This window comes from Notamacropus eugenii, chromosome 4 (genome assembly GCF_028372415.1).
Source record: "Notamacropus eugenii isolate mMacEug1 chromosome 4, mMacEug1.pri_v2, whole genome shotgun sequence".
Classification (NCBI taxonomy): domain Eukaryota; kingdom Metazoa; phylum Chordata; class Mammalia; order Diprotodontia; family Macropodidae; genus Notamacropus; species Notamacropus eugenii.
Genome location: NC_092875.1, coordinates 2,420,706 through 2,435,598, shown reverse-complemented (window position 1 = coordinate 2,435,598; position 14,893 = coordinate 2,420,706). Strand labels below are relative to the sequence as shown.

Sequence of the window (14,893 nt, the reverse complement as noted above, 5' to 3'; positions counted from 1 at the left end):
TGAAAAGTGTTTTGGGTTTGTGTTGGCAACTGTAGCTTTAAATGGAATTTCTCTTTCTGTCTCTTGTTTTTGGGCTTTGTTAGTAACAAATAGATGATTTCTGTGGGTTTATTTTGTAACTTGCACTTTGCCAAAGTTGTTTATTATTTCAAGTAATTTTTTTACTTGATTCTCTGGGATTCTCTAAGTGTTTCATCATATCGTCTGCAAAGAGATAACTTAGTTTCTTCTTTGCCTGTGCTAGTTCTTTCCATTTCTTTTTCTCCTTTTATGGCTAAAGCTAACATTTCTCATACCATATTGAATAACAGTGGTGATGATTGACGTACTTGTTTCACTCCTGATCATACTGGAAATGCATTCAGCTTATCCTCATTACATATAATGCTTGCTGATGGTTTTAGGTAGATATTGCTTATTATTTTATGGAAGGCTCCATTTATTCCTATGCTCTCCAGTGTTTTCAATAGGAATGGGTGTTGTATTTTGTCAAAGGGTTTTTCTGCATCTATTGAGATAAGCATGTGGTTTCTGTTAGTTTTGTTGTTGATATGATCAGTAATGCTGATAGTTGCCCTAATATTGAAACAGCCCTGTATTTCAGGTATAAATCCTACCTGATAATAATGTATTATTCTCATGATAAGTTGCTGTATTCTTTTTTGCTAATATCTTATTTATATTTCTTGCATCTATTTTCATTAGAGAAATTGGTCTATAATTTCTTTCTCTGTTTTGGCTCTTCCTGGTTTAGGTATCAGAACCATATCTGTATCATAAAAAGAATTTGGTAGGACTCCTTCTTCCCTCATTTTCCCAAATAGTCTATATGGTATTGAAATTAACTGTTCTTTAAATGTTTGATAGAATTTATTTGTAAATCCATCTAGACCTGGAGATTTTTTCCTAGGGAGATCATTGATGGCTTATTCAATCTCTTTTTCTGAGATGGGATTATTTAAATATTCAACTTCCTCTTCTGTTACTCTGGGCAATTTATATTTTTTAGAATATTCATCCATCTCATTTATATTGCCAAATTTATGGGCATACAGTTGGGCAAAGTAATTTCTAATTATTGCTTTAATTTCCTGCTTGTTAGAGGTGAGTTCACCCTTTTCATTTCTGATATTGGTAGCTTGGTTTTCTTCTTTCTTTTTCTAAATCAAATTGACAACAGGTTTACCAATCTTATTGCTTTTTTCATAAAACCAACTCTTAGTTTTATTTATTAGTTCAATAGTTTTCTTAATTTCAATTTTATTAATCTCTCCTTTGGTTTTCAGTATTTCTAATTTGATATTTACTTGGGGATTTTCAATTTGTTCTTTTTCTAGCTTTTTCAGCTGCATGCCCAAGTCATTCATCTCCTCTTTCTCTATTTTATTCATGTAGGCATTCAATGATATAAAACTTCCCCTAAGAACTGCTTTTGCAGTATCTCATAAGTTTTGATAGGTTGTCTCATTATTGTCATTCTCTTGAATGAAGCTGTTGATTGTTTCAAGGATTTGTTGTTTAACCCACTCATTCTTTAGAATTAGATTATTTAGTTTCCACTTAATTTTTGGTCTATTTTTCCATGGCCTTTTATTACATATAATTTTAATTGCATTGTGATCTGAGAAGGATTCATTGACTATCTTTGCCTTTCTGCAGTGGATTGTGAGGTTTCTATGCCCTAGTACATGGTCAGTTTTTGTATACGTGCCATGTACCACGAGAAAAAAGTATATTCCTTTCTATCACCATTCAGTTTTCTCCAGAGATCTATTATATCTGTTTTATCTAGAGTTTTATTCACCACCTTAACTTCATTCTTGTTTATTTTGAGATTAGATTTATCCAGTTCAGTGAGGGGGACGTTGAGGTCCCCCACTATTATGGTTTTCCTGCCCATTTCTTCCTGTAACTCCCTTAACTTGTCCTCTAAGAATCTGAGTGCTATACCACTTGGAGCATATATGTTTAATAATGATATTGCTTCATTGTCTATGGTACCTTGTAACAGGATATAGTTTCCTTCCTTATCTCTTTTGATTAGATCTGTTTCTGCTTTTGTTTTGTCTGAGATTAGAATTGCTAACCCTGCTTTTTTTTGCATCATCTGAAGCACAATATAATCTGCTTCAGATTTTACCTTTACCCTGTGTGTATCCCCAGTTTCAAATGTATTTCCTGTAAACAACATATTGGATTATGGTTTTTAGTCCATTCTGCTATCCACCTTCATTTTATGGGAGAGTTCATTCCATTCACATTCATAGTTATGATTACTATCTGTGCCTTTCCCTCCATCCTTTTCCCCCCATTTATGCTTTTAGTTCTCCCTTCTCCCTTCCCCTCCTCAACAGAGTTTTAATTTTTGACCATTGCTTTCCTCAGTATTCCCTCCCTTCTTTCAACCCTCCTTCCTTTTACTCCCTTTTCCTTTACTACTTCTTCTCTCCCTTTTGTCTCCCTTTTGAATCCCCTCCCTTTTCTTTCCCCTTTCCCCTCACGCTACCTTTAGAGGTAGTTAGATTTCTATACTTTACTGAGTTTGATGTTCCCTCCTTGAACCAAATCAGATGAGAGTATATCTCAAATGATGCTCATCTCCCACCCCTCTTTCCTTCTACTATAATATGTTTTTGTGTGTCTCCCTGTGATGCATTTTACCTTTTACTACCTCCTCCTTTTCACATCTCCAGTTACAGTCCATTTACACCCCTGAATCACATTTTTATCATCATATCGTTTACTTCATACCCACTCCCTCTATCTATGTATATCCCTTTTACATGTCACAATAAATACATAATTCTCAAGATTAACAAGTATCATCTTCCCTTATAGGGATGTAAACAGTTTGCCAATATTGAATAACAGGTTTTTATTCCTCCTGTTTACCTTTTTTATGCCTCTCTTAAGACTTATGTTTGAAGATCAATTTTTCTATTGAGCTCTGGCCTTTTCATCAGGAAGGTCTGGAAATCCCTTATTTCCTTGAATGTCCATCTCCTTGCCTGTAATATTATGCTCAATTTTAATGGGTAATTGATCCTTGATTGTAGTTCAATCTCCTTTGCCTTATGGAATATCATATTCCAGTCCCTCTGATCTTTTAATGTAGAAGCCACAAGATCTTGTGTGATCCTGACTGTAGCTCCTTAATATTTGTATTATTTCTTTCTGGTTTCCTGCAGTATTTTCTTCTTCACTTGATAGTTCTGGAATTTGCAGTAATATTCCTTGGTGTTTTCAGTTTGAGATTCCTTTCAGTATGTGAACAATGGATTGTTTCAATGACTATTTTGCCCTCTGTGTCTAGGACATCTGGGCACTTCTCTTTGATGATTTCTTGGATGATGTTGTCCAGGCTCTTTTTTCATCAGGGCTTTCTGGTAGACCAATAATTCTTAGATTTTTCTCTCTTGGACCTGTTTTCCAGGTCAGTTGTTTTTCCAATGAGATATTTTACATTTTTTTCTATCTTTTCATTGTTTAGATTCTGTTTGATTCATTCTTGATGCCTCATAGAGTCATTAGCTTCTACTTGCCCAATTCTAATTTTATCCAACTATTTTCTTCAGTTAACTTTTGCATCTCCTTTTCCAGCTGTCCAGTTGTTCCTTTTAAGGAGTCTTTTCTCCAGTTAATTTTGGTACTTCCTTTTCCATTTATTCAATTTTCCCAGTTAGGTTTTGTGCCTCCTTTTCCATTTGTGCAATTTTCCTTTCATTCTTCTGTGCTTTCTTTTTCCATATTTTTAAAATCATTGGCCAGTTTTTCTTCTAATTCTCTAATCTGGCTTTTAAACTCCTTCTTGAGCTCTTCCAAGAATGCTCTTTGGGTTCAGACTATTTCCTATTCCCTTCTGAAGTTTCAGATGGGAGTACAGTCTAAATGCTGACCTTTTTGGTATTCATGTTTTCATCCTTGTCCCTGTAGTAGGATTCTGTGGTGTTATCTTTTCTTGTTTGCTTCTTGCTAATGATGATCACCTTTTTCCTGGATTTTAAAATGGATCTCTGCTTCTGGGGCACAGGGGGCTGTCTGTTGTAGGTCTTGTGCTTAGAATTTGAGGCTTTGTGTATTGTGGGGCTTTGTGTATTGTGGGGCTTTGTGTGTTGTGGCCTCTGGTTCTTTCAGCTAGAAGGTAGAATGCTGTAGTTTACCTGGTGCTGAGCTGGCTGGTGTGCCAAAGCAGAGTCCAGGTGAAGTCTTTGAGTTTCCCTGGAGTTACCCTGGAGCTATCTGTGTTAAGTGTGGGGGAGGGGTGGTCTAACCACCTGAGGTCTCTGCTGAGCTAGAGCACAGCAGGTTGAGTGGTTGGTGAACTCTGTTTGTGCTAGGGTCTTCCTGATTTCCCTAGGTGTGCTAAGGCAATCCTGGTGTTGGTGATTATGGGCTCCACCCCCTTGAGGCTCAGGATCTCCTCCTGGTTTGCTGATGTTCGGCTGTCTGGGACAGCTCTGGTCCTGCACTGGTCTCCTTCAGCTACAGCAAGAGGGACCCTCCCACCCCCCTTTGCAATTTTTCTAGCCTCACAGGTTAAGAGATGGTCTACCCCTTCAGCTGATCTCATTGTTCTTGGATTTTTTCTGGGTAAATATTCTCTAGATTTGTCAAGGTCAACAAGAGGAGGGGGATAGCATTTGCTTATCATTCCACCATCTTGGCTGCCAGAAATTCAAGTAGGTGACTTACAGACTTATTAAATGTGGGCTGATATTCTCAGGTGTGGCTGCTACAGTTATCTAGGGTTCTGTGGTTCTCTCTTGCTCACTTCCACTGGACTGCCATCCTGGGCTAATACAGTGCTGCTGCTGTGTTAGACCACCTGGGGCTTCCTGCGTAGCTCTGCTACGGTGGGGTCTGCGCTGGTACAGGCTGTGTGCTGTACGCTCTTCCAGTCTCATGCAGCAGATCCTTCCCATCCACCTTCCAGTCTATCCTGGGTTGGAAATTTGCCACACTTAGTCTCCTATTGTATTCTGCCACTCTAAAATTTGTTCAGATTTTCTTTTTAGAAGTATCTGAAGGAGTTTGTCTTAGAGCTTAGGTAAGTAGTTGCTCTCACTCTGCCATCTTGGCTTCACCTCCCTGTGGCCATATTTTGGATGAAATAAAAGGGGTGAGGCTAATATTGGTTTTAGAAGGAGAGTAGAATTGGGAAGGAAAGAGTTAAAATCAAATGAAAGTAATAGGTAGCATTTATACAGCAGCTACTATGTTTCATACAGTATAAAAATATCATCTCATTTTATCCTCATTGGAACCCTAGGAATTATATGATATAATTATGCCCATTTTACAGGTAAAAAAAATGACACAAGCAGGGGTTTTGTGACTTCCCTAGGGTCATAAGACTAGCAATTTTCTGAGTTGGGATTGGGACTCAGGTCTTCCTGATTCAAAGCCCACAATTCTATCCACTGCACTAGCAGTTGTATTATGATTTCATAACAGAATATGTTGACAATTCTGCCCCCTGGATGAGATGGAAAATGGAGGGTGAATTTGACAAGATCCTTCCAGGAGATGGAAATCCATTTTTTTTCTTTTACTCTCTAAGCAGTCACAATGAATTGTTAATTACTGTTTTAAAATTTTCTTTTTCTGTTGACTCTTGCCAAGTACCACGTTAAATGACAAATGTGCTTCAGGGTCAATTGCAAATATTGTTTTGATGTTGTGGTTTGTTTTTTTTAGTTAGTGTTTATGTACAAAACAACCATTGGAAGGTTAGGATTTCTTCAGACATGACTTTGTTATTTCTACCATTGGTAGAGTGGCTATGCTTTCACTGAGACTTTACTGAATGAGTGCCCATGTTGCCAACCAAGTCCTTTGAGAAGGTGCCAGATAGAAGAAAAGCGACATGAACAGAGTACTTGTTCAACTAGAAAACAGCATTAGCATTTCAATGAGTGGCATTTTAAGGTCTGTTTTCATGGCAAGGTTGTGGAGGTCCTTGATGGTTTCATGGTGGACTCTAATGTGCATGCCTGGTGATGATGGTTTTCCAATAGCTTGTTCTCACTGCTGCAAGAATGTAAACTCAAGTGACATCTTGATCTGGTGATTTCATGTTTGATGAGATGTGATTACAAGGTAGACCAAGAAGGAGAGTACAACTCCAGTGTACTGATAAACAGCCACCAGGGGTCTTTGCATGCCTGTGATCATTTGCATGTAAATGTCTAGCCTTCCTGGAAGTTTGGAAACAATTTGATGTCAAGTTGAGAAATTGAAAGAATATGCTGCACTTTGTCAGAAACAGAGTGTGAGTTACTCACTCCATGATCCCCAAAAGCTGTGTATTCCTGACCATGAGAGTTTGGAATCACCACTAAAAACAGCTGTTAAGGTTGAAAGATGCACATACTTCTTCTCCTAGAAGAAAAATATCTTTGTAACCCAATTGGACAAATATTTACCACTTAAGGTGCCACTGACAAATTTTTAGCTCAAGTCCCTTGAACAACTGTCTTAGACCTTCAAGGACTTCATGAACCTTTGAAGGGGAAGGGGTGCAAGAAGAACAGTAGTGAAGCATGCTGTCCACTTCAGTACCAAAGGGTGATAGATTCCAACTCCAGTGTCAGACAGATATTTTCAGACATGGGCAATGCCATGCCTTTTTTTTTTTTTTTAACAATTGTGTTTCATAGGAAGCTTTTAATTTTATTGTAGTGAGCAGAGGCATTTAAAGATAATTCTTAAAAAGAAATAAGTAATGACTATCTCAAAAAATTAATGGTTCAAAACAAAATCCCTTATGCCTCAGGTAAGTACAGGAAAGTGTTGGCATTCTGCATGTGAACTCAGATAATGCACAGGAAAAATAAGATTGAAAGTGATCCCTAGGGAAATTAGGTTATGGTTACTAGTAAAATAGATCATGAAATAATTTGAATATATAGTATATGTGCACCAAATGCCATTGTAGCTATGAAGAAAGCATCAAAAGTGCTGACAATGAAAGGGAAAGAGAGAGAAAAAGATTGAAAGTGGAGATAATTTGTCAAGTACTACGGACAGAGCAGACCCATTCATTGGGTTTGGATTCTAGTCTCAACTGCTAGGATGTGGGTAAAGTCACTCAGCCATTTTGAGCCAATGGTCTGAGTTGTCAATGTGATGAGAATGGTGTCCCTACCTGTGTCACAGGTTTCATGTGAGGATCCAACGTAAATTCAGGCCTGAAGCTTTTTGGAAATTAAATCGTCCTTGGGATATGAGCTAAGGGCATTTTGAAATGATCATTTCTGCCCTTCTAAGATGTTTCTCTTTGCCCTGAGAAATAGAAAGTAACTGAGTTTTTGTCCTATCTATGGAACATAGGGCATATAAATATATACAAGTGTATGTGTAGTGTCTACTTTTTTATTGTTGGCTTCTTTTTTCCAGAAGGAGAGATCAGACTGGAAATGAAGGAAATTACTGAAGACCTAAGCATTTTTCTGGAAGAAATGGAAAAACAAAGACTCAGGAGTGATGGTGCTTCTGACTTCAATTGGAGAGAAGTCTGCACAACACCTGAGAGTATCCATACTGCAGAGAAATATTATGACTGTAAACAACGTGGAAATATTTTTACACAGAGGAAATATCTTATTGCACATCAGAGAATCCATACTGCACAGAACCTTTATGAATGTTTTCAATGTGGAAATACTTTTACATGGAAGGATGGTCTTATTCAACATCGGAGGATCCACACTGGAGAGAAACATTATAAATGTAATCAATGTGGAAAGGCTTTTATACAGAGGACTTGTCTTATTATACATCAGAGAGTACACACTGGAGAGAAACCTTATGAATGTAATCAGTGTGAAAAGGCTTTTAGAGAGAAAAGATGTCTTATTGCACATCAGAGAATACATACTGGAGAGAAACCTTATGCATGTAATCAGTGTGGAAAAGCTTTTATACAGAGGGCTCATCTTATTAAACATCAGAGAACACACACTGGAGAGAAACCTTATAAATGTTATCTATGTGGAAAGACTTTTACATGTAATGATGGTCTTCTTCAGCATCAGAGGATCCACACTGGAGAGAAACCTTATGAATGTAATCAGTGTGGAAAGACTTACAGATGGAAGAACAGTCTTCTTGAACATCAGAGAACCCACAGTGGAGATAAACCTTATAAATGTAATCAGTGTGGAAAGACTTATAGATGGAAGGACAGTCTTGTTGAACATCAGAGGATCCACACTGGAGAGAAACCATATGAATGCAATCAATGTGGAAAGGCTTTTACAAGGAGGGTTCGTCTTATTACACATCAGAGAACCCACACTGGAGAGAAACCTTATGATTGTAATCAATGTGGAAAGACTTTTACACGGATGGATGGTCTCATTAAACATCGAAGAACCCACAGTGGAGAGAAACCTTATGTAGCACCAACATGTAGTGCCAACACAATATTCACAGCACCTATGGCAGTCATGAATATGCCATTGCAATTCTGAATCTCAAAATACAACAGACTTTCCACATGGAAGATAGAACCAAAACATTTATTAAAATACCAGAAAGCCAAATCCCAACACTAGAAAGTCAGATTCATCATAGCAACAAAGAAATCTATTCACAATAACTATGCAGGGGGCACTACCATTCTCAAGCCTTCCCCCTGCTGGGGCCTTCTCACAAACCAGCTACCTTAAACAAATCACAAACAAGTTCTCCCACTTACACTAGCCAGCTGCCTACTTTCTCTCTCTCCCTCAGTTCTGACTATTGTGACCAATTTCCTTTCAGCTCTGCTCCACCTTTCCTGTTCCACTGGTTCAGCAAACTCCTCCCACCACAGACTCCATGTGACTCAGACTTTCAGGTGACCTAGGCAAGTCACATGGACCTGTTAATGAATGGGAAAGATCTTCCCATTTAAATTACCATTGCATTCTTTCATCTACCATTACATTCATCCCCAAGATCTTTTGTATTCATTATCAGTCTGGTAGAACAACTGGTATCAACAGAACTTTAATGGAGAAGATAAAATAAGCATATGAAACAATATCTCAGGGTAGGGATTTAACACCAGTACCCCATCACTCCCCCCAGAATGAATGGGGCCCCAAATCCCTGGGGTTAAGGGGCAAAGGTCTATTCTTCCATAACTACTTCCTGCTGAGAATGGACACAGAGCTGTCCCTACCCCAAGAGGTCCCACTCAAGAGGTCAGTTCCTCAGCCAGCATCTGGACCTTGGTCTATGCCAGGTCCAAGGATGACACAGCATATCAGACAGGGGGTGACATCCAGATTAAGTGATCAGGTATCTAAATGTGGAGGGTATTAAGCCTGCACAAAGCAAATCTGACAAACAAGGTGAACAGACAAAAAGCCAAAAAGAAACAAGGAGATTAACCAGAAGCAGGGTGGATAGGATAAGCCATGCTTCTGGGGCCATGAACTCATTATCATAGACTCATTGACTATTGTTTACTCTTTTCTAATTTGAGATTTTAGGTTCATCATTCTGGCTAGAGCCATACTTTCTTTAATCTGAGTTGGGGCCTGGCCAACTTCCTATTTTCCCTGTAGGTGTGATGAACCTGGATATATTTCAGGAGGATCTGTAGAGGTAGTTCTTATTTCCCTTCTCAATCTAATATCAAGCCCTTTTTCTTGCTACATTTTGTATAGTTCATTTGTTGGACTGCCATTTATTCTTCCAAAATCTACCCCTGTTCTCAACAGAGCAGTAAACAATTCTTTTCTTGTCAGTCTATTCTGACTTTGAATCTACTGGCTATTTACTCTTCTCTCTTGAAGAAATTTATCTTTTTCATTGAGTCTCACCATCCATCATACCAATGATTCTCCCATCCTTTAGATGAACCGACTCAAAATGTCTTTCATCTCCTGCTGAGTAAAATCCTCAATTACCTCCCCAAACACTGTGTGGTTCCCCTGATTCTCCATTTCCACCTTATTATTGGGCATGCTTCTGCCTGAGAAACCTCCCACACATCCCGCCTCTTATTTCCTTTTTGCTTTTTTTTTTGTGAACTAGACTAATGACAGCTTTTTCTTCTACTATCTCAGACTGTCTACTTTGTTCTTCTAAAGGAGAATTTGAATGCTGCAGCATAAAAAGCTTCTCATGCAAACTAGCCAACTCCCTTTCCATCTGAGCTTTCTCTTCTAGCAGCTTGTCTGTGCTTTTATATACAACTTGTATATAACTTGTTAGCAAGGCCCAACCTCTCCTACATACCCCTGCCAGTTCTTTCCCTGGTGCTATTGATATTCTTTAAACACGTTTCTAAATCTCTGGCTCCTCTCTTCTGTAACTTCAGTTCCCAATATTCACAGAGTCCTGTACTTTTAGCCCATTCTCTTGCCAGGGAGGAATAAGGTAAATCCTCCCACCCTTGGATATTTATTTCTCTCTCTAAAGTCTTGCTATCTCAAAATGAAGGTCTGATATTTCATGATCCCATCCTTGTCGTCATTTGTAGCACCAATGCAATATTCACAGCACCTATGGCAGCCATGAATATGCCAGTGTATATTCTGAATCATGAAATACAACAGACTCTCCACATGGAAGACAGAACCAAAACATTTATTCAAACATCAGAAAGCCAAATCCATCATAGCAACAAAGAAATCTATGCACAATAACATGCAGGGTGCACTACCGTTCCCAAGCCTTTCTCCTGCTGGGGCCTTCCCACAAAACAGCTCCCTTAAAAAAAAATCACAAACAAGCTCTCCCACTCATGCTAGCCAGCTGCCTGCTTTCTCTCTCTCCCTCAGTTGTGACAACAATTTCCTCTCAGCTCTGCTTCACCCTTCTTGATCCACACATTCAGCAAACTCCTCCCCCCACAGACTCCATGTGACTCAGACTTCCACATGAACCCAGGCAGGTCACATGGACCTGTTAATGAATGGGAAAGATCTTCCCATTTAAATTACCATTACATTCTTTGAATTACCATTACACCTTATGACTATAATAAATGTAGAAAGGCTTTTAGATTGAGGAGATATTTTATTGCTCACCTGAGAATCCATACTGAAGAGAAATCTTATGACTGTCACCAATATGGAAAAGCTTTCAGATATATCTCTAGTCATATCAGAAAAGCCACACTACAGAGACATATTATAAATGTAATCATTGTGGGAAGACTTTTATATGGAAGCCCAATCTTGTTAGTCATGAAGGAATCCACACTGGAGAGAAACCTTCTGATCGTAATCATTGTGAAAAGACTTTTAGATTGAACAGGTATCTTACTTCTCATATGAGAATCCACACTAGAGAAAAAACCTTATGACTGCAATCAATGTGGAAAGGCTTTCAGATGTCTCTCCAGTCTTGTTAAATATCAGAAAATTCACTAGAGAGAAATCTTATGAATGTAATCAATGTAGAAAGACTTACACAAGGAAGGGGTATCTTGTTGAACACCAGAGAATCCACAGTGAAGAGAAACCTTATAAATGCAATCCATGTGGAAAGGCTTTTCCACAGAGAGCTGGTTTTATTGTTCATCAGATAATCCACACTGGTGAGAAAACTTTTGAATGTACCCAATGTAGAAAGACTTTCACACAGAAGCCTTCTCTTATTGTACATTAGAGAATCCACACTGAAGAAAAACCTTGTGAATGTACCCACTGAAGAAAGTATGTACCACTTTGTGGTAAAGCTAATGTCTGTCCTTGTTTACCATTAGAGAATTCATGAGAGATGTAGGAATCTTCCAACTGACCTGAATGAGGAAAGGTATTGAAATGGAGTACAGAGTTTCTTAGCAGAAAATTCACTCTGGGTACAAGCCATCTGTGGACTCAGCGTAGGAAGGCTTTCAGGCAGAGGTCATCTCTTATCCTCTCATCAGAGGATTTATAATGAGAAGAAATCTTGTGAATGTGCTCAATGGGTACATGCCTTTCTCTAGAACATGGAGGTGACAGATGAAGTTTTATTTTGTATCTGACTATAACAGAAAGGTGAGATAAGAAAAGTAATCCACAGTAATTCCTCCAGGTTGGGCAGCCAGAAATGGAGGTAATAGGCTGATAATCTACAGAACTAAGTGAGAGAATCCATCTGAATGTTCTCAGAAATAGAATGTCTTCAGGATAAGGAAAAGATTTTGAGTTAATGTCAACTGGGGAACAATCTTTGGTGAAGGGAAGAAATCAGATTTGCTTGATCAAGGATATAAAAATTGGAGCAATTTAGGGAAATGTGTTCTCCCACAGGGCATCTCCATGCATGTATTCAGCCTACATCAAGGCCACTGCATATGACAATCAAGAAACTTCTCATTAGCTTGAGATCTTTTCTGCCTCCTGATTTTGGTGACCCAACAATCATGATGATGAGGCAGAGATTCCCTTGATGAACTTGAGGCAGAGCAGAAGCATTGTGTCAACAAAGCAGCCCCTTCTAGGCAGGCAAGAGGACTTGCAATTTCTTGCTACAAAGCTTCCCATGGTTGCTTCTGCTCTGCCAGCCTGGAAGGGAAAGGGAAAGGAACTCCATTCCATATCAGAGGCATCTGGGCTGCCTGTCACGTGCTCTCTGCAGATCAATGAAGGGCTCTGGTCCTGAGGACAGCACCCTCATGAGAGTGATTGTTTCCAGTTCACAGTTCAGACACCAACAGGTTGGATATGGGGAGCAATTCAAGAGGTATTACGGGAAGTCGCTATATTCTCTCATCAGTGCAAGTCTCAAGAGTTTTGCTTTGCCAGAAAAGGCAAATACTGACAGCCAGAAAGGTTTCTAATGAAATCCATTTGGATGCTAATGAGGACCCAAGCCCACCTTGTGTTGCCTTGTCACTGAATTGATCAGAGAATCTTGAGTTAGAAGGGTCTTTACGGGCCATCTGGGCCAGACTCATACCTGGAGAGGCATCTCTCTGAAAATATTTCTTCCTCAAAGTCTTCTAGGAAGGCAGCCCATGATTAGGACTCTATTCATCATGCCAGGCTGAAATCTATCTCTTACAGCTTACACTAGGTCTTCTCTCTGTGGTCAAACAGAACATGTGTGATTCATCTCACACATGATAACCTTTCAGGTATTTGAAGAGTATTTCAGGTTGCCCACCACATTTTCTCTTCAGGGTAAGCAGCTTGACTTCTTTCAACTGATCCTCACTTGATGTGGTCTCCAATCCATCATATTCATAGTCCTTTGGATGTATTCCAACCAGGCAATGTCTCTTTCTGATTATCTCCAATTTATAATAAATAATAGAAATAGATATCATGTTTATCCATATTTATTTGTCTTGAGGTAGCTGCCAAAATTGCCACCAAACTAGACTATAAATTACTTTTTAAAATCTTCTAATTGCGTAATCTGTTCTTGCTAACAATGGTGGAACCATGACTTGGGCACCCTAAAATACGCCAGTTACGGGTGTGTTCATAGATTAGTTAGAAATGGGGGAGATCATGGCTTGTCTTGACCTATGTCTTGCCACTGAACTCTGAGAACTCTGGAGGAGAGAGTGAGGTTGGTGACTTTGCACAGCTCTGCCTCACTTAAATCCAATTCACTTGCAAACAAAGGACCAGCAATAATCATCGTCTGAAGAAGCTCATGAGTTCCTCTCTCAGTTAAATGCAAAAGTTCAGTTTTCTTGTCAGTCCCTTTTAACTGAATAAAAACTCTGAGCCATGTTTAAAAGTTCAGTGCTCCCTTAAGACGCTTTACTTCAAAAGGAATCATTATCTCAACAACAGCTGCAACTCACTTTGTGTCAAGGAAGCTCCCCCATGATGCTTAACCATTTATATTATTTTCCCTACCTACCACCTTCTGTTCTTTGTTCCATCCTTAAGCTGGGGTGGGGAGGGTGCTGCCTTTCATCCTCCATGTCTGTGATTTTGTTGGGGAAGTCATTTTCTCTCTTCATTAGTAAATTCATGTTAACTAATAAACTGCTAGTGCTCAGAGCTTTGTACCTCAGTTGACCTGAGTTTCATTGTGACAATTAGTCCTCGTGATCTTGAGACTACCAATGCACTCTCTTCTGAAGGAAGGCTTTAACTTATAGAATCTATGCACGAAAACCATTGTCATCAAATTAGGCCTGATTGTCTTATGGCCATCATGACCGTGTAGACTGATTTGTTGTTCAGTCGTTACAGGCTTGTCTGGCTCTCTGTGACCCCACAGACCATAGCAGACCAGACCCATCTATCCTCCTCTGTCTTTCAAATCCTGTCCAAGTTCCTGTTTGTTTTTTCCATGACATTATCCATCTCATTCTCTGCTTTCTTGTTCTCCTTTTTCCTTCTATCTTCCCCAACATCAGGGTTTTTCCTAATGAATCCCCTCTTCTCATTATATGGGCAAAGTATTTCACCTTCAGTGTTTGACCCTCCTGTGAATAGGATGAATTCATTTCTTTAAGTATTGCCTGGTTTCACCCTTGTGCTGTCCAAGGGACTCTCAAAAGTCTTCTCCAGCACCACAATTTAAAAGTGTTGATTCTGTGGCACTCAGCTTTCCTCATACAGCAGAAAGACCCCTACCTGTGACTGTTTGGACTTTTGTTGGCAAGGTGATGTCTCTGCTGTTTAGGATGCCGTTCAGATTTGCCATTGCTTTCCTTTGAAGAAAGAAGAATCTTTTAATTTCATGGCTGCAGACACCATCTGCAGTGATCTTTAAGCCCAAGGACATAAAATGCTGCTTCCATTTCTTCTCCCTCTGTTTGCCAGGAAGTGATGGGACCAGTTGGTAAAATCTTAGAATATATACATATATACATGCATATATATATGTGTGTGTGTGTGTGTATGTGTGTGTAGCTTCAAAATAGCTCTTTAAAATTATTTTAATGTATTTTTATGTTGTGGAATAAAGCATTTTTATAACATATTACAATAAAAAT

At 39.0% G+C, this 14,893-nt stretch overlaps 1 protein-coding gene across 1 annotated transcript in view; it reads left to right on the top strand.

The window, feature by feature from the left end:
- Positions 1-14,893, top strand: part of LOC140502776 (uncharacterized) — a 51,141-nt gene that overhangs the window by 18,703 nt on the left and 17,545 nt on the right. The window contains 5 exon segments of the mRNA XM_072606773.1: positions 7,399-8,392; positions 10,967-11,097; positions 11,100-11,293; positions 11,295-11,368; positions 11,370-11,635. Coding sequence (XP_072462874.1) covers positions 7,399-8,392; positions 10,967-11,097; positions 11,100-11,293; positions 11,295-11,368; positions 11,370-11,635 — 1,659 coding nt within the window.